Source organism: Mytilus galloprovincialis, chromosome 2 (genome assembly GCF_965363235.1).
Source record: "Mytilus galloprovincialis chromosome 2, xbMytGall1.hap1.1, whole genome shotgun sequence".
NCBI classification, from domain to species: domain Eukaryota; kingdom Metazoa; phylum Mollusca; class Bivalvia; order Mytilida; family Mytilidae; genus Mytilus; species Mytilus galloprovincialis.
In genome coordinates, this window is record NC_134839.1 from 21,536,007 (window position 1) to 21,561,759 (window position 25,753).

At 32.3% G+C, this 25,753-nt stretch overlaps 1 protein-coding gene across 2 annotated transcripts; it reads left to right on the forward strand.

Annotated features, from left to right (window-relative positions):
* Positions 1-1,122: 1,122 nt before the first annotated feature.
* Positions 1,123-25,344, forward strand: LOC143062161 (von Willebrand factor A domain-containing protein 2-like). Of its 2 annotated transcripts, none has more exons than XM_076233962.1 (9): positions 1,123-1,211; positions 6,500-6,541; positions 10,576-10,706; positions 11,946-12,072; positions 16,417-16,539; positions 19,894-20,007; positions 21,195-21,478; positions 23,051-23,321; positions 24,393-25,344. In XM_076233962.1, exons 2-9 carry the CDS (start codon positions 6,505-6,507, stop codon positions 24,998-25,000), a joined length of 1,695 nt encoding a protein of 564 aa, XP_076090077.1. In that variant the 5' UTR covers positions 1,123-1,211; positions 6,500-6,504; the 3' UTR covers positions 25,001-25,344. The 2 variants fall into 2 exon arrangements, with proteins under 2 accessions (XP_076090077.1, XP_076090076.1); XM_076233961.1 differs by having other exon boundaries at positions 1,196-1,314.
* The last annotated feature ends 409 nt before the right edge of the window (positions 25,345-25,753 follow it).

Here is a 25,753-nt window from a genome sequence, read left to right on the forward strand (position 1 = left end):
CTATAAGTTACTTAATGATATGATCCATCAAAAACAAATATGTCACAATTCAAAATGTAAAAATACATACATAATTATCTTCAAAAGATTTTGATCAAACATCTCATCACATCATATAAGACTATATTTATACATCACAAACAACAAAAAGACACATAGTGCATATTTGTGAGTACTCGCAGTTACCGACAGCTAGTTCAAAGCCAATATCAGCTGACAAAAAAAAAATCAGATATGTAAGACTTAATTACAATCAGTACACATCCGACATGCAATGGATAAAGAGGTAATTTAGCAGTAGCAGTGAGAGAAAAACATGTCATTGACCTGTACAATGACAGAATAAATGTATCCATATATTTTAGTAAAACTTTGAAGTTTTCGAAAAACTAAGGATTTTCTTACCCCAGGAGTAGATTACCTTAGCCGTATTTGGCACAACTTTTAGGAATTTTGGTTCCTCAATGCTCTTCAACTTTGTATTTGTTTGGCTTTTTAACTGTTTTGATCTGAGCGTCACTGATGAGTCTTATGTAGACGAAACGCGCGTCTGGCGTATAAAATTATAATCCTGGTACTTTTGATAACTATTAGTACTGTGAATTGGCATATGTGTATAAAAATGATATAAAGTAAGGTTTAAATTTACTGATAACAAAGTTAATATGTATTCCAACAAAGACAATATTCAAAGATCTAATTAAAGTGTTGAATTGGTAACCTTTTAGATTAAATTTATTCAAAGGATTAATAAGTTTACACGGATCGTATATAAAGTTTTTGGCACGGTAAAACACCACCGTAATAGTTTTTGTGCTATTCCGTTTGAAATAAGTTGTCTACAGGTACAGTCTATCTTGCAAACCAAATCTTTGTATTTATTGATAATTTAGTAAAGGTTTTAATTAATTGTATGACTTAAAAAATTACCAATAAGACATAGATTACGCTTATTGAAATCCAAAACGTCACCACAGACACGGACAAAGACATGCGACAGGCGTGTACGGACATGAATACATATTTCTTAAGTAAATAACTAAATATAGACTTTGTTAGATAACCAAGATAGATCTTACTGACTTTCTTATTCGATGCTACACAATTTTTATATTTTGTTCACACAAATTTTGCTTTTATGGTTTTTAAATCCTTTTAAACGTTAAACCAATACTGTTCGAGGGCTTTATTTGAATTTCATGTTTTTTCACGTAAGTCAGTTAACTGTAATTATAAATGTTGAATTGTACGTGTGAATGAAATCTTTAAATAACTTTTTAAAAGAAAAAGAAAGTTTTATTTCATTACTTCACGGTAAGTTTATTGTGTATTTAATTTTTATTAATATTTGAAATTATTAGGAAGTAGAACATTCAACCAAAGGTAATGTCTTCCTATCAGTTATAATGTTAATCCAGATAATCTACCAAAAGCTGAAATTCTAACCTTAGATTAATTTCTTTTTATAATCTATCGAATTGATTGTATTGAAGTTTGGTTTAAAATGTTATAAATAATTTGTTCAAGAATCGGTATCAAAAAACTATAACCTAAATCTTTGATTCACTACTAATATTCGAAGAAAAACATTTCAAACAACCCACTTTCTGTGTTTGCTTCACATTTGAATGATTTCATTATGGCACCCTCAACGGAGTTGGGGTGACATATTGTTATTCTACGTTTCTTTTTTTTCTTATTATTTTTCTTCTTGCTACAAATTTTGTCCAGGTGATTTCTCGAAATCCAATGGACCAATGTTGATGGAACTCTACTATAGTAAGGACCCCAAAATGCAGAGTTGCAGGAAGCATGGAATGGTTCAAGATGGCTACCGTTTCCATGGAAACAGAACAAATGTGAAAAAATCCAGTTTTTTGTTTTGGTGAACTGTTTGGATAGGCTTTAACTCAGAATCATTCTATTTTGATACAATGTAGGTGCCCACTATATACAGATGTTGGATGATTTTGGCACTCATTGGAACTACTATCTTGCCATGGAAACTACATCAAAAATTTCAAAAATATCAAAATGCTCAAAACTTAATGAAACTTCACAGTAACGATGAGCAACATTGGAAGATGTGGAATTTGGCGTTGGAATTTCCAAAATATCTGTTGTTACCATGGAAACAATGCAAAAAGGTCAAAACTTTAAATTTTCACAGAACATTCCAGAACATCAAATTCTAACTCTTTCGTTATAAGATCCAACTGGATGAAACTTTATGAAAATGTTCTCCAGTATGCCAAGATGTCAAGAAACTATTTGGATAGTTCAAAATGGCCGCCGTTGTCATGGAAACTGGGGCCAAGTTTTGCATTGACCCTATGGAAAAATGCATAAAATCTGCATTTTTTCAGAGAGTAGTGCACCAAAGTTAATGAAACTGTATTGATATATAACATGACATGTGGCAATGAGATGTCTGCTTTTAGAATTTTGGAATTGTCTACTGTAACCATGGTTGCAGCACAAATGTTCAAAATTTCCGAAAAAAATTAAGTGCTATAAACTGAATGAAACAATACAGGAATAGTGACTGTCATGTGAGAAGTTGCATTTTGAAGTTGGAATTTCCAAAATGGCCGCCGTAACCATGGAAACAGCAAAATACTCCAAAATTTCAAAATGCTCCAAACTTTTATGAAATTTTGCAAAAATGATAACCTGCAGATGTAGATGCACTCTAACTTTGGAATTTCCAAAATGGCTGCCGCTCGCTTGGCAAAGGGGGGACGAGGGTGCCATCCGTTATTGCTAGCAATTACAAATCTAGTTTTCATTGCATTTGCTATTTCATCTGTATAAATACAATGTCATGAAGTCAAATTATTCCTTTATGAATGCAAAATAACTACCATATGTTATCATAGATCCTTAACATGAATATCTTTACTGAAACAATGACATTAAACGGTAAAAATTCTACAGGCCATATGTGCATTCCGACAATTCTGTCAATTCACTGGTGGAACTGCCCGACACATTAGCATTCCTCAATCTAGAACACAAGATATACAACTAAAGGTAACTGATGGAAAAACATTTGCCTAAAAATATCACGTGAAGAGTAGAAACTAATATTTTTATTACCAGGTAATCCTTATTAACCAGTCGAAAAAAGAAGGTATGCATGCAATTAACGGTTTCCGGCTTTCATTGTTCTTTAAATCGTACTTTCATTTGTTTTAAACAATATTTTATGCAATAAATCAAATCATGCGAAATATATATATAAGGAAATACATTATAAAAAGTAGATCCAGAAACTTCGTACATTTTTTGACCGTTTAACTTTTTTTGATTCGAGCGTCAATGATGAATCTTTTGGAGACGAAACCCAAGTTTTGTTTTATAATACTGGTTCCAACTAATTGTAGGATGTATATTATCTGTTCGGTTTTTAATTAAGGAATATATTCAGAGGGTTGTGAACCTTACACCAAAAACTTTTTCAACAAAGTAACGATAAAGAGCGACTAAAGCAATACTACATAACTTTCCCGGTGACCAGCAAAAGAAGGTTGACCGATGCGAAATGTCTGTTTCTAAATTAACTAGCAACATATTTCAGTAGTCCTAGATCTTTAAAAACAAGAATAGTCGTCTGAGCTGTTAGTTTACTAACTGCTTCCTATTCCTGATTGATATATTTCCACTGAGTGTGGATACACCATGCGGGTGATGTATGATCCATAGCTAGAGACACTTATCCTGTAGACACACCCGTCCCCGTTCCTCATGGAGTTCATGCTGATTCCTCTTTTTCCTGATTTGTATTTTCTTATTCGATTGCTCAGTTGAGTTAGGTACATTGCTGTTATATAACTTTGTTGTAATCACATATGTTCGTTTCATTTATTGCTGGAACCATTTATATGGATGCACAGATTTTCGATTGTATAAACTTGTCAATATCAATGTATGTGCTTTTTACATATACAAGTTGATTCATTTTGTCTTTTTTTGAAGAGAGAATTATCTCTTCAAAACAAAATGAAAATTATCAATATATTTCTCATATTATTTTTACAAATGACGAAAGAAAACTACGTTGAATCAATATTGGGCTTGCTCTAAATACTTTCTATTTAAATCTTTAAGTAAACAATGTTGATGACATCTATTTACCCGCGTCCAGTGTACCACCTCATTATTTTGTACAAAATGAGATATCGAATTTGTATCATAACTATAACTACCGTGTATCGGAGGTTATGTTTTTGGGTGTATTGTATTTTCGTTTTGTTCGCGGCACCTTAAGAAACGCATAAATTTTACTCCGCGTAAATTACTCTTTATGTTTAAGTGACAATTTCTTTAAATTTATTTACTAATGAAAGCTTTTAAAAAGAAAATAACGAAAATACCGAAGTCCAAGGAAAATTCCCAACGGAACCTTTCTAATCAAATGGCAAACTCAAAAGCTCAAACACATCAAACAAACGGATAACGACTATCACATTCTTAACTTGGTAATGCATTTTTATGATGTAGAAAATAGTGAATCAAACCTGGTTTTATAGCAAGCGAAACCCCTGACTTGTATGAGAGTCGAATAAAATTCCATTATATGGACAACATTGTGTGAACAAAACAAACATACAATATAGGTAAAAATTTTCGAAAATAGGGGTACAACAGTCAACATTGTGTTATAATCTTAATCCGTATAAAAGCAAACAAATATGTCAACAAAGAAAAGCAAAAAAGGCAGAAAGACAAAGCACATAAGCAAAAACGAAAAACAAGAATACACAATTTAACATATAACATTTACACAACGACGGGTAGTATAAGTACCAAACTATGTCAACTGAACTAGACTAAACAGTAAAAGTCGAAAGGAGTAGGGGCAATAAGGCCCTTATTTGGCCCAAAAATTATTGTTAATTTAAAAGTTATCATACATATTCTTAAATTACTAAAAACTTGACTAATGTATAAGGTACTAAGAAAAACAAAACAAATTTGTACCATGGCAACAAATCATGACCTAATTTGCATATTTTGTTAAATTTCGTGATTTTCCTTGTTTTTTCGTCAAATTTTCGGTATATCTTAGATTGAAAAAGTATGTGCTCACCTAAGAAACAACTTTATATTTGGTGAGATTATGCCAAAAGTTGTAATAAAGCTTCTGTTAAATTACTTTGTTGTTTCTCGGCTGCGAAGGATGTTTTCACAACGGAAATAAAGACAGAAAACTGCATAAATTCTGTATTTTTCATCGTTTTTGTGAATATACATAGTACATATTATGACATAATTGTGACGTGATAAGATAAAAATCTTTATGCTTTTCATTTATATTTCTTGACCCTATGCATTTCTAAATATTATGTGCCAATTTGAAATGGTTATCAAACATTCTATTTTCTTGGGCCAAAACTAGGCCTTTATGCCCTTACTCCAAAGGCAAATAAAAGAACATCATAACGAGGGTATCACCAGCCCAGTAGTCAACACTTCGGTGTTGACATGAATATCAATAATGTGGTCATTTTTACAAATTTCCTGTTAACAAAACTTTGAATTTTTCGAAAACTAAGGATTTTATTATCCCAGGCATAGATTACCTTAGCCGTATTTGGCACAACTTTTTGGAATTTTGGATCCTCAATGCTCTTCAACTTTTTACTTGTTTGGCTTAATAAATATTTTGATATGAGCGTCACTGATGAGTCTTATGTAGACGAAACGCGCGTCTGGCGTACTAAATTATAATCCTGGTATCTTTGATAACTATAACACGTAATTAAGATAATAAACAACGTCAATACCTAGAATATATACTTCAAAGCCGTGGGGTGAAATGACATGTATGATTAGTGAGATCTTAAGTAAAGATGCAAACTTTTGTTATTTGCCGAAACACAATAGACTGATTTTGAATTTGCATTGCACTCAACTGTGTAATTTATGAAATATTCAGACGGTGATAAATCTAGGAATATACAGGGAAATTTACGTGGAGGCAAATTTACGCGCTTCTTAAGGTGCCGCGAACAAAACAAAAATACAATACACCAAAAAATCAAAATCCGATATACGGTAGCTATAGTTATGACACATATTCGATATTTATAGTTATCGTTGATCGTATCAAAGAGATTGATTTTCTCGCTTGAGCCGGGACGGCTGAAGCGAGAAAGGCAATTGAGTTGAGATGACCAATGATAATCTGTTTAACGCTCATTTACCTATGACGACGTTGTCAATTTCATGTCAATTTCGTTATCAATGCCACGTGCCTGCTTAGTTTCTAGCGATAATTTTCCATCTCAAGCGAGTAGCATGATATGAAAAATTATCACAAAAAACGATCAAAGGAAAATGCACAAAAAAGCGATAAGTACGCTTAATATATGAAAATAATAATGTCGACAATATCGTCAAACATCATCAATTGGCATACCCTAATACATTGTGAGAATTGGTTTGATGTGAAGGATATTTAACAAATCTTTTCTGAAATATTACCTGATTACAGGAAACATGCTGCTTCTGATCTGTTTCGTGTGCGGTGCAGTTGGTATGTATTACGTTTTATACCTTGTTATATGTAAAAGAGCTTGACCAAAATCCTCCAGATATATCATATAGGATTAAACGCCCTTTTAAAGGAATTCATTGGTGTATAAACTCGACCTACTTGAACTATTCACTCACAAACAAATAAGTCGACATGTTTGTAAGTGACTTGGTCCAGTTTAATTCCGTTAAAAAGGCGTTTAATCCTTATAATTGATTATAATTGGAGAAAGGAATTCATTTTTCCACACTCGTAAACTCTATCACACGTAAATTGTATATTTGTGTCATTGAATAGGTCTAGCGCATGAATATATTTTTTGGTATATGCAAAAATATGTACTTCATGAAATTTGCAATGAATCTGATAAAAAAGTACAAAAACTCTATTATCTTTCAAACGAATGTTTTGTGTTTATTGTTTAATTTAACGATTAACGCGGAGTGAAATTAAATTTTGTTAACGTCGATCCGGATTGTGTCATTACCGCCTCCATTGTGTTTACATTGGTTACGAAAAGAAGTTCGGTCAACGTCGTCTATCGAAAAAGAAAATACGTCAAGAACAACTGCCGGAAGTCCTCACAACCAATCATATCAACGTATTCCCTAATATGCAAATCATATAAGATTTTTTTCCAAATATATTACCAAATGTACACAATGTTCTGAAATCAGACCACAAAATTCACATTTAGTCTATTCAACAGAGGAGACACCTTGGTGTCATGCTTTGTTTTAGTTGTATCTGACATGTAATACTAGTACAGTTTTCTTAGCGTTTGTTACAAGCGATCTACCTTGTGCATTGATGCACATTTGGTATATGGCATTTGATCTTATGTGCAATCTATCCTTGTGTGTGATCGGATCTAGTGTTCTACTTTGATACTTTGTTGATGTATTATGAAAATGTCTACTATAGATGCATTTGATCAGTGACTCTATATATTCAATGTTTATGTGACGTGTGAAAAAAAAGTAAAATAGCATAAAAACTCCAAAGAAATTTCAAAACGGAAAGTCCTTTATCAAATGGCAAATTCCAGTTTTATATGATATATGATATGTTCTAAGGTCGTGGAACATGTGGTTCTGTGTTCAAAGTTCATGTGATGTGTTTTCCTATGTTATCTGACATTTTAATCTGTATGTTGTAGGCAAATGTTATACACGATATCTTAATTTCTGCTTCTTACAATGATCTGTTTAGTTTCAAAGGAAAAAAATATTTTTTTCTTGTATCATTTTGTACGGACCAAACGGGAATATGTTAAATTCTACAATGCAAATAAATGCTAAGTTTACAGCTATCTGCTCTGCTTCTTACTTCATGTACTTCTTACTTCTTAATACGACGTTTATAAAATATAAATTCAAGTCATACAGTTATCTGTGCTGCTTCTTACATCAAGGATCCCCCGGAATCATTGTTGTAGGCCAAATGTAAACACAGAAAAGACTATCGAGCTTGACGTTGTTCTGGTATTTATTTTCCGGAAGTAAACATTCTAAGCAGGAAGAAAATATGACGTCAAACGCTGACACAATACCATATTGATGTGACTAAACCAATCTTTACATGTCAATTCTGCCAGTTTAGAACTCATAAGTGTACACTTTCGGGTTCACCCTTAGAATATTGAGTAACTGTAACGTTTTGAATAGCACATGACACATTGGTGCCATATATGACGTTATCGATATAGCAAATAACTTAATGCTAAGCGTACGTTAAGGCTTATAAAAATGTTCTTAAAACTAGGACTTAATTCTTAACTTATACCATATCTCACAATATAAAAGTAACAATATTGTGATAAAGTTTTCTACGTTTATTTGACATGAAAAATTATGATCCCGTATGCGTGTTCAAATAGTATGTGACATGTAAACTGTGTTGTAGGTATGTGTTATATGTAGCCAATTACTCCTAATGCACATGACAAGCTACTCAGTGTTTTAGAATAATATAACATGTGACGCTGTGTTTGTGATTTATTTTACTTAATTTGTGACGCTGTGTTGTTTGTGTATTTGACATGTGATTTTAAGTTGACGGTGTGTATAATACTTGATTCTAGGTTTAGGTGTATATGACATGTGATCGTGCGGAGTTTGTAAAAAAATTGATTGCTAAGGTTTAATAGGTTGTCTGTGTTTTACAAATATAAATATTCGAAATCTGAGATGATCACAAAAGTCATTTAAGATTTCTCTGCAATCAGTTCACGCATAATTATATCGGATCAATTGAAATATATTCTTAATTAGTGTCATGCAAAATTAAAATTCATGAAAAGCATCGTGCAATGGCATGTTTTTCGAAGACTGTTTATGACGCCTTACCGCTTTATCCGTTCGATTCGTTATAATTGATACCTTTGTCTGAGATGACAGGATTTATTAATAAATTATAAGATTTGGTTTCGTAAATGTTAGCTTAGTGGTATATTGTCCTATATTTGATGAATAAAGTTATTGTAGATGAAGATTTGCCGCTGTCAATTTGATAGGTCATAAATGCAATTTAAATGCGACGAGTATCGGAGCTAGTAAAATTATAGCGGCAACCATTCAATTATTGTACGTTTATTTCTGATTCTTGTGTGTTTGAAAAAGATAAGATAAGTGAGATTTGTACAAATGTAAAGATGTGAAATACAATGAAATTCTGCAAAACTTCATGAAGTTTTATTTTTTATGTTAATTTAGCACCAGTGGTTTTTTTTTTTTTTTTTTGTATGAGGCAGACTCACAACAATGTCCTAGTCGCATTATTGCCGATTACTAGATCATTCCTCCGTTTCAGTTCTACGATACTCGTCTAAATTCAATTATTTTGCACTTTAATGTTCCTCTGTTATTTGATCTCACAATGAATTGATAATATTTACACTTCCTTCTTTTCTCTGATTTGAAAAAAGACGAATCATTAAATTATATATAACACTAAAAATGGGTTAAGACCTTGACACAATGCTTGTTTGAATATCGTTATATACGGTATATGTGAAAACAGTCCAAGGTTATAGAGGATATTAAGCAGTCCCTCACATACAGTCACCAGCAACATTTTTAATATGCCTGGCTTAGGTCAGGAACCTGTCATATAGTGATTACTGTTATTTACTGTCTGTCATATAACTAGTAGAGTTTTTGTTTTTCTATTTGGCGTATATATCAGACTGTTGGAATATATCAAAATGTATAAAACTTTTCACGACGGATGTGACGTAGAGAATTGTGGGTTTATAAATCCGCCCAAAGCTCCTGGAATCACCCCTATACACTTTTTTGTAGGGGATTTTTTTGCTCTGTTTTTATTTCTTTTTTATGTAATGTTTTGTAGACTGTTACTGTTTTTTAGTTGTTTTCGTTTTGATTGCCTTCGTTAAGTCAGTCTTTATTTTTTTTAGACTTTTGAGTTTTAAGAAATCCCTTGCTAAGGATTTTCTTATAGACATAGATTACCTTAGCTGTATTTGGTACAACTTTTGGAATTTTGGGTCCTCAATGCTCTTCAACTTTATTATTGTTTGGCTTTTTAACTATTTCGATCTGAGAGTCACTGATGAGTCTTATGAAGACGAAACACGCATCTCGCGTATCAAATTATAAGCCTGGTACCTTTGATAACTATTTCACGTCTTCCGTTTTGATTTCTAATTATGCCAAGTTTTAGATAGAGTATAATACAGACATAGTTTTTCCCTTGTCGAAGATGGGATGGTGACTTATAGTCTACATTTACGTCCAATGGTATCTGATGAAAAGTTTTCACATTGGCAAGCATATTACATCTTTGCATTATATATTTGTAATCAATACATCACTATTAGAAAGGACATTAATAAGATGTGTCTTTCAGTTCGGTATTTTTTTTTTACTTTGTAATCATCTTGCAACTATAAACAAGTAATGAAATATGTTTGGATTGAAATATGCTTTGAAAACTACTTTACTTTATCACTAGACATATATCTAATGATGTATCAAACTTTTTTCTATTTTGCAAACTTATCTAAAATGTAGGAAGTGCAATAAAGGACACGCACCTGTCAATAAATCCCAGGGAGGCCAAATCGTTTTTAACCAGAACGAGACGAAGTGCAAATGATTGCACAGACGAACATTGGTGTGAACTAAACGTTGAATACTGCACGGTAAATATTATGTTAAACATTTGATCAACTGTTAACATGTTTATTGTGAAGGTAATCGTTTTTTAACCTACATTGTAACACGATGATGACTGATGTACCCATATTTTGGCTATTTTATTTATTATGTCTGTCTAGTTCACGCATCATTGTAAATATAACGGAATTTGATGAAACTGTCGTACAAAGTGAGAGGTTCAACGCTATAAAACAAGGTTTAATCTACCATTTCCTACATTTGAAAATGCCTGTACCAAGTCAGGAATATTACAGTTGTTGTCCATTCCTTTTTGATGTGTTTTGTCATTAGATTCTGCCATGTGATTAGGGACTTTCCGATTTGATTTTCCTCTGAGTTCAGTATTTTTGTGATTTGACTTTTTGGACGTGAAATATGTCACAAGAATGAACCCAGGTGAATGTCAGGAATGAAAGACGTTCATCAAGTTTTACTGATTGTTATAACACAAACACAAAAATTACATTACATTACAGATTTCTAAGGTAGTTAATTTCAGCAGGGTACCAATCATTAGACCGAAAATTGTCTTAAAGGTATGTTTTGTTTGGAATACTTTTGCCCATGAGGAGTATTTTTTAAACTGCAGATTTTTTTTAGCACATGTAATTGGTCAGACTTTTTCAGCAAATTTAACTACATTGCTTATGAAAGCAGAGATATTAGACTTGTACACTATCTTTATTAAAAATGTCATTGACTTTTACTTTATAAAACCCGAGTAAAATAATCTAACTGTATTTAAAGAAACACTGACATGTCGTCATCATAACACTTTCAACAAATCAGTAAGGTTTTTTTTCTTCACATTATTGCCGAAGCATAACGAATGGATGGACGAAATCGAATAGAGTTTGCCTATATGATTATACATTCACTATCAACTGTCAGTTATAAAATAATGCGTTTAAGATATTTGTTATATACAACCATCGAAAAGTGTTAACAAAAAACAGATCAAATTCTAATCCACAATCTACATTCTATACTAGTTTATTTAGGTATTGAATCGATCAATGTCCGCACTGAGATATGTTGGAGAAAAAAAAAGAAATTACATAAAGATGTCTCCGATACAGATTCAAACGTTTATTAAAAACATGTATACTGTTAATTTGTGAAAGCCCACTTGTAAGTCAAAATACATGGTACTTGTTTATATATTATTGAAACACAATTATAATTTGAAATATTGAAACAAAGATTGGCTTACCTGATTTTAGCAACACTTTGAGGAAGGCCGTGAAGAGTATTGTCCGAAGCGTTCTACGCCATGTGGAAATGGAACAACTTGTTACTTATCTCAACCCTGCTACAATCCAGTCCATCCTATCGAAACGAGTTGTACAGGTAGGAACACATTAAACGCATTTCTTCTCCCAGAGAGAAATATCAAAACCTTTCAAAATCAATCATCTTCTTCACTGTTTCTTTGTCACACTCTTATCGTAATGATATTTATTTCCTTACATCCCTTATGCGGAAACCAAAAAATAAACACAAAAATAAATGTTACCACTGCCTTCTTAAAACAAATTTTTATAGTGTTTTAAATTTTTAGACAAACAAATTAAAGAATATTCGTTTGTATAGCAAGCTACAAACTAACAAGATTTTATGTATGTTCCTCATGTGACAGTTTTATCTCACCTGACACCAATATCAAGTAAGCTAGTCCGTTGTCTTAACTTTATCAAAGTTATCTCCTCTGAAACTTTTGCACAAATTTCAGTCAAACTTGGGTAAAAGAGGGACGAAAGATACCCATAATTCGAAAATGAACTGACAACGCCTGGCTAAAAATGAAAGAAGACAAACAGACAAACAATAGAACACATGCCACAGCATAGAAAACTAAAGAATAAGCAACACGAACCCCAGAAAAAACTAGGGGTGATCTCAGGTGCTCCGGAGGGTAGGCAGATCCTGCTCCACATGTGGCACCCGTCGTGTTGCTTATGTGATAAAAAATCCGGTAAATAGTCTAATTCGGTAGGTCACATTCATGAAAGGAAAGGGAATTTTAGTTACGACGTAAGGAACATATCCGATATCATTTGTGAAACGGTTATTCCATAACGGTCAACCAACTCGTAATGGCGTCCGTAAAATTTACGAAGGGATGATTTCAACTTCACCATCTGGAACTCTTGGTTTAATAGCTTCCTTGTGAGTAGCAACACTCTATCAAGAAAATCAAGATTGGAAATGCAAGCACGGGAAAATCGTATCAATTGGGAGATATATACCCCGTATGCAGGTGCTACTGGAATGTTGCTACATAGAAATGGAAAGTTCACAATTGGAAAGCTGAAATCATCTCTTTTGTCGTAAAGTTTTGTTTTCAACCGACCCTCATTGTCAATTTCTAGATGTAAGTCAAGATATGAGGCCGACTTAACTGTTTCTGTAGTATCCTTTATCTCGATGGGATATGCGTTCCACATAGTCACCAAATTTTGAATTATTTAGTGAAAGAACATCATCTATATAGCGGAAAGTAGAGTTAAAGGATATCGCTAACTTCTTATCTTTCTTCCTAAGAAGTTCCTGCATGGAGTCAGCCTCATAATAATAAAGAAACAAGTCGGCAAGTAGAGAGGCACAATTTGTTCCCATTGGAATGCCGACAGTCTGTTGAAAAACACGTCCTCCGAACGTAACAAATATGTTGTCAATCAAGAAATCAAGCATCTTGATAATGTCAGTTTCAGAGAATTTTTTGTTTGAATCAGAGTGATCCTTTACAAAGTAGGATTTATCCCTCCCTATGACAAGATACGTGTATCTACGTTGGCCATTCTTTTTTTATGAAGCAAAGCAAAACCAACTCTTTCAGTTTGTCTTTTAGTTTGGAATGTGGAATACTTGTTTAAAGAGTGTAGAAGATGAAAGAGAGTTAGATTGTATGTACTCTAAAAGATCTTTCTAGAATAGGCAGTTTCACAATAACTTTGAAGCCCGTCTTTGATTGCTGATAAAATAGATGTTAATAATTTAGAAAGAGGTTTCGTGGAGCACTTGGAAGACCCAGCATTATACCGTTGTTTGTAAGGACACTCATGTAGTTTAGGTATCCAATACAGTGATGGAAGATCCAGTTCTTTATCTTTGGTTGAAATTCCAAAGGAACATAGAACAGACCTATGATTATCCAGAATTTTCTCTTTGGTAAATGTCGTGAGGGTATATTTTGAGTTTCCAAGTGAATTGTCAATACCTAATTCGTTTATCAAGCAGTTAATGTAATGAGTTTTACACACAAAAACGATGTTGCTTGGGGCTTTATCTGCGTGGACAACAACATATTTGTCATGGAGGTAGGATAAGTGTTTGCAACATTTGGGTCTTTAAAGATTGACGTAGCATGGGAATTGATAGACCCATTCAGTTTCCTAATTCTGATTTGTATCAACGACCTTACTGGGTAAATGATCCTTATGGAATTTTGAGACAGTCAACAAAAACGACCACCGTCGGTAGAATATAAAACTATAAAAGATAGAGAAAATGTGACATGGACATAAATGCTGAGAATTTCAAGATCTACATATTTTATATTTCTATTGTATGGATTTTTTGTGTTTCAAGTGGAATGCTGGTTTTATATTATAGGTCAAATTATGGTAATCATCACGAAGTATTGGCTCACACCGAACAGCAAGCTATAGAGGACCTTAACGAACTGCCTTTTTAGTTTTTACCACCTCGGAAATTACTGAACCAATTTCATCTGAACTTTGGTGAATGATCGTCGTTAGGATGCATTAATTGTATTATAACATTAAAACTTTGACAAACGTTTTTTAACTAGTATTTTAGCTTTTGTCTAATTTTGAAAACTGTTATAGATAGAAAATAGAAACTACAAATAGCAAAAATTATCAGTAATGCAATATCAAACGATGCCGATATGTCTGAAACCCTTGGTCTTAAAATGGTAAGTTTTCTAAAATCATGGACGTCATTAAGCGATGATGTAATGTTCTTACACGTGTATCTTCCCAATACGCATTTATAAAATTCGGCATTTCTATATCTTAATCGGCTTATACAAAACGAAGTATTTTACAGATGAAGTAAAAAGATTAATCTTAAAATATCAACAGAAGGTTGTTTTTACACTTTGTTTCCATTATTGTATAAAATGTCAGGCAGGTATGGGGTATTGCAAATTTTTAATTGCAAAGTATGATAATGCATTGATTTTTTCCAAGTAATTGCAAAGCATGATATTGTATTAATTTTTTCCAGGTAATTGCATGTAATGTATAATGCAGTAATGTTTGCATTACATGTAATTTTAATTTAATTCATTACTTTAGCAAAACGTTGTGTGATTTCATGCATTTTATTGCATTACTTTTTTCACACACTATATATCTTTGACAGGTTGTTGGAAATTTAACTAATTTAAAAAAACATAATTTGATATTTCTTAATTAACTAAGAATATAATCATTTGAATATTTTTTTTCTATTTTCAATATATTTTTCACACTTAGCATACATTACTAGAGGTAATTTGGTGTTTAAGCTTAGCCCCATGTAGAACTTGAAAACATTGGTATAAAAACTAGAATGACTAAATTACAATTTTAATGGAATAACACAACACTGTATATCAGATTGAGTTTTATTTTATTTTATTTCATACATTTTCCTGCATATAAAGATTGATATTTGAAAAGCATTACTGTATTACATTTTTGTCAATGAATACCTTGTCAGTATTAAATAAGAGATAATTGAACATTGTCATAAAACACTAATTTGTTTTACAATCAATCTTTTCACCGTTTTTAATTTTGGTCATAAATTAAGCTCTATGTTGATATATACTTAATTAAGAATTAAATTCTCATTAGATATTTTGATTGAAATTATAAAGATACAGTTGTAAATTAATAAACGAAAAGTTAACATTAAGTTTAAAAAATAAGTTTTAAGCTTCATCTCTGTAATTTCCTTTTAGAGAAAACACAGAGATGTATACATTGAAACATAGAATGCGCATGATGAAAACAACCTTCGAAACCCTTGTGATGTTAAAATGTAAAAGTCGTATTGAATAGACTGTTTACATGTGTACTTTTATTCAATACATGGAACAGTTATTGCATATGCTAGAACCTTTTGTGACTTCATGTTGTTTTTCAAAGTGTTTGATTTGTCTTTTCACTTGATAATAAAATTTACAAATATAATGTGTAATTCAATACATTACTTTGCAAAAGTAATTGTAATGTAATGCATTAATTTGATAACTGCATGTAATGGTAATTGTAATATAATGTATGATTTTCCCCAAAGTAATTGTAATATAATGCATTACATTGCAATGTAATATGTCCCATATCTGATGTCAGGTGAAGTTGACTGGTAAGTGACTGGTCCTTTATAAGTAGAAATGTCAGCTATTCCGCAAGTGATAACCTAAGGGCGAAATTTGAAAAAAACATTGGCGTCAAACCAAAGGCCCACAGGTTGTTAATGTTCATTAAAGATACCAGCACTATATTTGGTACGCCAAGCACAAATTATGTTTACACGTGACTTATAGAATTGAAAATAACACTGTGAGCACGTTAGATAGTGAGTACCTTCACTTATCTTGATTATTCTGTTAGGTCCGGAAGAATATGTGAAATAAAAGTTAAGTAATTGACTTGATTGACTTTATTATATTTGCAGAAGATCTGTGCATGTCGTTTCCATGTGAAAATGGTGGAAATTGCAGTGTCATCAATGCTACCCATATATCGTATACGTGTGCATGTGTATCTGGATATAATCAGTCAACAGACTGTGCTACTGGTAAGTTCAATAGTTCTACATATAAATCCCATTGAGATGTTGAAAGAAATACACTTAAATGCAAACTGTACATGTTACATTTAGTTAAGATTCACAGTATGCCATGGAATTCAGTTGAGAAAAACTTTAACAACTGTGGATGCATTTATTTTCATGGGTACCTTTTTTCTTTGGATTGATGAAAAGTTTAAAATTCGTGAATATTTAAATTCATGATTTTGTCTAAGTCTGCATACAAGCCTATAGTATAGGTAATTTATCATTCGTTGAACATTTAATTTCGTCGTTCACCTGTACAAACGTAAGCCACGAAAATTGACATCGAGATATCAAAATGCTGGGTTTTTTTTAAAATACCACAGTAGCAAACAGGTCAAGGCCACACATACAACTGAGGGTACCATAGATGGTTCATCAGATCCTTCGTCATTACTGAACAATGTCGTGTCAGTACAAAGCGGATGTATAAGTGCATTAAATCGTGTCACAATAAAAAAGAAGAAGAAATAGTTGATACACCAACTTGAACATACTCGTCATTAGAATGCTGGTTTATTAGCTACAAAAGTAGATTAAGACACATAATGTTTTCCGCGATGATCATAATGATCGTAATGTCGTTTGAATTTGGAGGTAGACTTTTTTCAACAAATTGTCGGCATTTTTATTGGAACGAACTGTGTGCTCTCCTTGCCGACCTCATTTTATTATCATATGAGTCGCATTTTCTTTAGACACTTGTTGAAAAAAAAGATAGAAATAAAGCCAGGTCATTTAATTTCACATTCAGATCTATTGATGATGTTCTATCCATTAATAATCCAACCTTTTCTGATTGAGTTTCATTAATATATCCCACACAACTAGAAACTATAGAAACAACAGACACGGCTTCCTTTGCGTCATTTTTAGACTGATACCTCGAATTTGACATACGCGCATCTCATTACCAGAAACTATGATAAACGAGACGATTTTTACATTGAAATTTTTAATTTCCCCAACTTAGTAGCAATATACCAACTTCATCTGCATATGGGATTTATATTTCCCAACTTATTCCCTATCCGAGAGCTTGAACCTGCTACTCAGACTTTGTAAAACGTCACCGGTGACTGAGTAGAACGTTGATGATTCAGGGGCTTGTCAAAGAACGTCTCGTCATTGTACTAACAAAATATTCATCAGAATGTTCCATAAATATCCCGTATCCCGTATCCCGTATCAACTTCTGAAATAATACACGATGGTCTCGAAGTATAGATTCTGGGTATTGTTTATCATCTTTATAACGTGTTATAGTATTCTTTTATTTGTCTCTATGAATATTACTTTTATATACTTTTTATATACTTTTTAATCTGTTTAGTGGTATTCATTTGACGTGGCTCTGTACTTATACATCCCGTCATTGTGTTATTGTCCCATGGTACAATTTTGTATTCTTGTTTTTTTCATTTTTGCTAATGTGCTTCATGTATATGCCTTTTGGTGTTTCTTTGTTACATATGAAGTTGTTCTGTACTTCAACATACCGTCATTGTGTTATTTTGCTATGGTATATTCTTGTATTCTTGTCTTTCATTTTTACTATTGTGCTTTGTCTATATGCCTTTTTTGTGTGTTTTTTTGTTACATATTTATTTGTTTTATATTGATTAAGATTATAATACAACGTTGACTTCTGTACCCCAATTTTTGACATTTTTACCCATTATGTCTTGTTTGTTTTGTTCACACATCGTTGTCAATATAATGGAATGTTATTCAACTGTCACACAAGTGAGAGGGTTAGCTAGCTATAAAACTAGGTTTAATCCACCATTTTCTACATAAGAAAGTGACTGTACCAAATCAGGAATATGACAGCTGGTATCCATTCGTTTGATGTGTTTGAGCTTTTGACTTTGCTATTTGATTTATGACTTTCCGGTTTCAATTTTCCTCGGCGTTCGGTGTTTTTGTGATTTTACTTTTTGATTTTGATAAATCATTTCGTTAAGTGTATTAGATCAACACAACCTGTAACTAGGTATTCGTAGGTATTCGTTGCAGTCTTTTGAAATATAGAACAATTGTATATGGTTGTGATTTCGAATTACTATTAAACTGCTAAAACAAAATTATTGTTATATCTATGGAATATCATTTTATGTATACCTAAGCTATTGAACTATAAAATTTAAAACCGATACCGCTTTCATCAATACTTATTATTACGTATGATACTTAAATATTTTCATAAAGGACAAAGTTAAGATGAAATTGAAAAACAGAAAGTTTGAGAAGAACATATGCTTTTATTGGAACAAAATAATAAAAATATGACCATTTTTATATTTCAATACTTCATGTTGGGTTAAAAATAAATCAAAGAAGCAGCATATACCTCCTTATCTTACCTCCTTTACATTTCTAGGAATATGATTGGTTAAAAGCGTCCGCGTGAAGACCGTGTATATTTCATATTAGGTTAGTAAGGAGGCGGGGCTTATCTCATACACGGTCAGAAGTGGAGTTCCGTCCCTTTATATTCCATATTAGGTAAGAAGGGAGGCAGGACTTATTTTATACACGGTTAGTAATGGTGTTACGTCCCTTTATAAAAACAAAATGGTAATGAGAAAAAAATCTTAAAGGTTTCAACAGACGAAGAAATTGATGATTAAGATTGAAATAAAGTCATAAAAAAACATTTAAACCGAACAAGTTGTTATTGTTGGCATCTGTTTTTATAGGATCAATGAAAGTAGTTTCTTAATGCTAACAAGGCTTGCTCATTTTGATAGGTCACTAGTCTAAATTTCACACGTTAAGATAGTCGGTAAGATAAATTCGTTACATAGTGTGTTAGTGACCTAATACGGTATATATGGGGTCAGTAAAATTCTATACGGGGAATATGGAATTTACTGACCCCATATATACCGTATTAGGTCACTAGCACACTATGTAACGAATATTATGCCCAAAAACATCAACGAAAAGACCATCCCCACCAAACTATTTATAACTGATTGTTTGACAACTTTTCTAAGAATAATATGCGACCAATTGATTGGTAATATATTTATTTTTATAAATTGAAAGTACCCATAATCATAACCATTTGTAAACCCTAATTTCTTTCTTTAATAATTTTTTTTTCTCCGCAGCAAAATTATATTTTGAAATTTCGTGGAAAGTTATACACTTATTTCGAGAACATGAATAGATGTTGCACAAAGACCTCCTGACCTTCTAGTAACTGATTGAAAGTTTTGAATATGCACAGTAAATAAAACAAGCTGTTTGGTAATTTATGAACTCTTTTTGATAACATTAACTCTAATTTGGCGATTTTTTGTATTTTAGATTATGATGAATGTGCATCAAACCCATGTTTAAACGGTGGCTCATGCGGTAATCATTTTAACCAATTTACATGTGATTGCAACGACCGTTTTGAGGGAATTATATGTGAAAAGGGTAAGTATATTTTAGGTGAATGCACTCATATCATGTTCCAATCAGAAACGTATGTCATTCTTAGTTTTTATTGGAATTCGTGTTTTTCACTCTGCAGTTTTCTGTGTAATGCGTTACCATTGCTTTATGTCACTTCAATTTTATCCTGACGATATTATTATCGTGTTTGTAAGACTTATGCATTCCAATTGGATCATTAAATATGGTCTATCTGAGTGTATAGCGTGTCTGATTTCTTACAGCCATGATTTCAGATGCCATTGTTTTGTGAAGACCAAAACAAAAACGAAAACAATATTACGCAAAACATGACATTTATACACTTACGATAGAGCAACAGGAAATCCCACTTAAAAAAAAACCTGGGAGGGATCTTAGGTGCTCCGGGAGGTTACACGTCATACAAACTACATTGATAGTTGTGTCATTAACAATAACACCAGATCAGTTTATTTTTATTTCAAGTTAATGGAATGTCCAAATAGGTAATGCATTACGTTATATGTTTAAAGGGATTTATTCTCTTTGAATCAGACGGAATTAGTATAAAAAATATACCACGGTGGTACTCGACATCCATAATTATAAATGACTGCCAAAAAAAAACCAAAACAAACCAGTCAAGCATACACTTATATCCCTATTATTTGAACAGTGACGGACAGTTGTCTCATTAGCAATCATACCACATCACCTTATTTTGATACTAATTGAAACAGTCAGGATATGGCAACACGAATAATGAGCAACAGAAATGAAAGCGTATCCTGTTCCACTAGTGAAACATGTTTTAAATACTTCATCACTGATGGTGTAACGGTTGTTACTTAGATTCCAGACTTTTTCTGATTGATACATAGCTCGTGTATCATCCTGACATCACGAAATCCATTATAAAGCAATACATATCAAAACATGTCTCAATATAGTTAGAAAGAAATGACATTATGACAAGGGTTTCAGGGAACATGATATATAGCAGCCCAGAGACATTTCACTATAACATATTACAATAAACAATACATACTAGTAAATGAATACAATTTTCAACCATAACTCAAGTCTCTCAGATATCTTTTAGCCTTAATTTGTTTTTCAAATTCTGTTAAGAATTCAATAATACTAGTAATAAAAAGCAAATATAAGTATTCAAGAAACTGTGAAAATAAATTGGGTTTTTCTTTCAGACTGCAGACCTGGCCCAGCCGATTTAGTGTTTATTGTTGACACATCAAGTAGTTTAAAAGGGGACGTAAATCGATCCATTACCTTCATATGTGATTTTGTAGACAAACTTCCCATTGGTGTAGATGATTTTCAAATTGCAGTAATTACCTACGGAAGAGAACCTTTTGTTTTGTTTGACTTAGATGACTATACGAATAAAGCTGATATTATTCATGCCATAGACTTAATTGAAGGGAGAGAAGAGGGGACACTTACTGTTCCAGCTTTGCAAAAGGCAGTTGAGGTGAGATGAGATGCAGAAATGTTATGGTTTTTAATCTTCCATCTGCATGGTTTTTGTATGTGCTTTCTAAAACGTCAAAATCCAGTATGTTTGCTTATGTTATAGTGTTGGTGGATCATTCAGATAAGAACATCATATAGATTCTATTAGAATTGTACATAAAATTCAGAATGGAAATGGGGAATGTGTCAAAGAGACAACAACCCGACCATAGAGCAGACAACAGCCGAAGGCCACCAATTGGTCTTCAATGCAACGAGAAACTCCCGCATCCTGAGGCGTCCTTCAGCTGGCCCCTAAACAAATATATATATTAATTCAGTGATAATGGACGTCATACTAAACTCCGAATTATAAACAAGAAACTAAAATTAAAAATGATACAAAAAAAGTAAAATCACAAAAATACTGAACTCAGAGGAAAACCAATTCGGAAAGTCCATAATCACATGGCAGAATCAAATAACAAAACGCATCAAAAACGAATGGACAAGAACTGTCATATTCCTGACTTGGTACAGGCATTTTCAAATGTAGAAAATGGTGGATTGAACCTGGTTTTATAGCTAGCTAAACCTCTTACTTGTATGACAGTCGCCTCAAATTCCATTATATTGTCACCGATGCGTGAACAAAACAAACAGACACAATAGGTAAAAATGTCAAAAATAGGGGTACAGCAGTCAAGACTAACAAAGGCCAGAGGCTCCTGACTTGGGACAGGCGCAAAATGCGGCGGGGTTAAACATGTTTTTTGAGATCTCAACCCGCCCCTATACCTTTAGCCAATGTAGAAAAACACAAACGCACAACAGTACGCACAGTAAAACTCAATTTAAGAGAAGTCCGAGTCCGATGTCAGAATAGGAAACAAAAGAAAATAAACAAAATGACAATAATACATAAATAACAACAGACTACTAGCAATTACTGACATGCCAGCTCCAGACCTCAATTGAACTGATTGAAAGACATATGAATATCAGGCACAATTCCTCCTGTTAGGGGTATAGTACTATACCATCATAAAATAAATAAGAAGAACATAACCCGTGTCATGCCAACAACTGGTTTTAGAATAAATGTGTTTAATCCCGATGCTAAGACCCTATAAGTGAATCAATATTGAAGCCAAAATATGCAATCTTTAATGACCTGACAACAGTATCGTAACTATATCCCATCTTAATAAGTCTGTTTAAAGGTTTTGTTAGCTTTTAAGGTGAATATTGACATTTTTGTGTTTTGTAAAGAATATTACCATAAAAGATTGGATGTGAAATACCAGAACGTATAAGATGTCTGCATTTTGAGTGATATTTACGAATGATGTCCTTATACCGATGATAAAATTTAGTAAATGTTTTGAATGGTTTATGATATTGAAAACCCTGTTGTAATAATTCCATGTTCATATATAAGATATATCGAGAGCTTGCTGTTATCTGCAGGGTAAAAAGAATTATTAAGGTACAAAATTTTATTTGTCTTAATTTAGTTATAGACAATCATTTTGCTAATAATGAAACATTGTATTCATCAAACTGATTGTTAATTGTATATAACTTCTAGATATCGGTGAGTTCGTCATCAGGGTCTCGTTTATCGTCTGCCTACCATTACATAATATTATTGTATGACGGACTCTCTTCTGATCCGAATGATGTATCAACGTTTGTACACACATCCAGTATACCTATAGTTACGGTCGGAATTGGACATTCTGTTCTTCACAATGAGCTGTTAACCGTTTCCGGAAAAGCCGAACATGTCTCTTGTCCTTCTCATTTCAACGACCTCTACAATAAATTTCTACGGGAGATAATTCATACAGATTGTAACGGTATGCATGTATATTTTAAGATGTGATTTATGATTTATGTTATGTATTTTCAAAATAAAATACAAATTAGAATGTATTAATATGTTCTTATAAAAGTGTCCCAAAAATACACTGATTTAAAGATTTTATCATTCTGATACCTTCATTTCCTATAAAATTTGTAAAAAAACCGACACATTATGAATTCAAATAATCCTAAACACAACTATGTTATAATTTCATGTCTCTTCTAGCGTTTGGTCATGGTTTTATCTTCTCTCATCTGACCTCCGGCACACTTTTAAATTGTGTTGAGGTTTACATAAAAAAAAATTTTTTGGCTTATTCGTGACCAAGTATGTTCTCGTTATTTGACTAGTACTTTTATCAGCTAAACTTAAACAATGATTCATAGCATCGTATAATCATCTCAGAAAGTCAGTACTTCAATACTGAAATTAGTACAAGTACTAGTTCCCTGTTAATACATTTCAAAATTATTACGCGTATTGGTACATTGGTTTTCAAATTGTTGGATGAAGGGAAATCTATATATAGTGAAGCCAATCGGTTTATTTTGATAATAGTGACTGATGTTTTATGTGTGATCAAACTAGTTTGAACATTGTAATAAAACTAAAAATAACGTACAAGTTTCTTCAAAAATCAACTATTTTCTTAAAATGTCCTGTACCAAGTCAAGAATATGCAGTTGTTATCAAATATTCCGTTTCTATGTATGTTGGCGTTTATTTTTTTGCAGTTCAGTGTTACTGTTGTTTTCCTTTTATATTTGATGTGTTTTCCTCGGTTAAGGTTTGTGACCCGTATGTGTTACAGCAAAATCGTTGTATGAATATTGAACAGAGCTATACTTTATTACCTTTATTTAGAATAATTACTTGTTGTGTCGAAATTAAATACGAAACTACAAAATTAATACCTTGTCAAATAGTTTGATTTAAATGAAATGTGGTAAACACATCAATTTAGCAACATGCAAATGACATAAATAACACCAATGTTACAACTAAGACGTCTTTAATGCGACAAATAACAAGTCTTTAATGCCTCAATCTTATTCTTTTGCAGATTGCACCCTACGTACAGAAGCAGATGTTATTATTTTACTTGATATTAATAATAATCAAACCAATGCGAACTTTAATTCAAGACAAACCTATGGCACTCGTGCTCTGATTGATGCCATTGTTAATTATAACAGTGATGTAAACATGAGTATGTATTCTTACACAGAGGAACCAGATATTGTATTCAGTTTCACCAACGACAAAGATGCCATGATAGCTCAAGCTTTCAGTATAGGGAAGGATGTGTCATCAACTTCATCAAATACTACTCATGTCTTGTTACACATCAGAGAAAGTGGATTTTATCCTTTCAATGGCGGAAGATCTTTTGCGAGAAAATTTGTTGTACTGATTTCTGATAGTAACTGGATGAATACTGATGCCATTAAAATGGAAATTATCAAAATGAAACAAAGTTCAATCGAGGTTCATGCAATTTTTGCCGGTGAAGATAGTAATATGGATAATCTTATTTACATAATGGATGATCCGAGCCACGTTTATTATGTGCATGATGAAAACTATGCTGACACAACAAGCTTAAACGTGTTAGCATCTCTGACTTCGTATTATACCTGTGACAATGATATATTTACTAATCGCCAGTAAATGATACGAAACAAAATATATTGCTTTCGTCAAAGGTTATGTACGGGTCGGTAGACATTTTATATATTAAGGGAAACATCTTCGAAAACCAATCGGATGATGGTACCTTTAACAAATACTCTGTCATTGCGAGTTCTCAAATTTACTATGATCAAGCCTTTTAGCACTTATATCTTATCTTTTTAGCCTATATATAATTAAAAATTTCATAATTTGTCGTCATCCTGGCTATATAAAAACCGTTGCATATTATACTTTAATTGAAGTGTTTGTAGTAAAGATAATCATTTCATGTTTGTTATTACATATGCATTGTTAGACATTCTAATATAGATTACAGTCGTTGAGTTTCTGTCTCATTTACGTAAACACATATTTTCTTTTTCACAGATCGCAATTTTGCTCTACAGACATAGAAATTCTGAATGTCCAATGTTTTATTTTTGATAACAGATAAATTTCCTTCCTCTCTTTTGTATTCAAATATAACAAGTTACTCTTATGATCAATAAAAAACTAAACCATAGATTATATTTATTTTTTAGAGTTAGTTTACACCGAAACAGACCTGCTGCATTTGTGACAGCCCATTATCTTTTTCCATGCAAAACCATTATTATTTTTAATTTCTCATTATAAACAAAACAAACATATAGCTTTTATTGAGGACATTGTCCTAACAAAATATTCCAAATCAAAGTTGTGGATGGCATCAATTTATCAATAATGAATCAGTAAAACAGAAATAACTAA

What these genes read in the sequence shown, in the direction of transcription:
- LOC143062161 (XM_076233961.1), top strand. Translation starts at nt 1,257, where the DNA reads ATGAAATCTTTAAATAACTTTTTAAAAGAAAAAGAAAGTTTTATTTCA. An exon ending in TTTCGTGTGCGGTGCAGTTG is followed by an intron (nt 6,542 to 10,575) that starts GTATGTATTACG and finishes TCTAAAATGTAG; the next exon opens with GAAGTGCAATAAAGGACACG. An exon ending in CTTTGCAAAAGGCAGTTGAG is followed by an intron (nt 21,479 to 23,050) that starts GTGAGATGAGAT and finishes TATAACTTCTAG; the next exon opens with ATATCGGTGAGTTCGTCATC.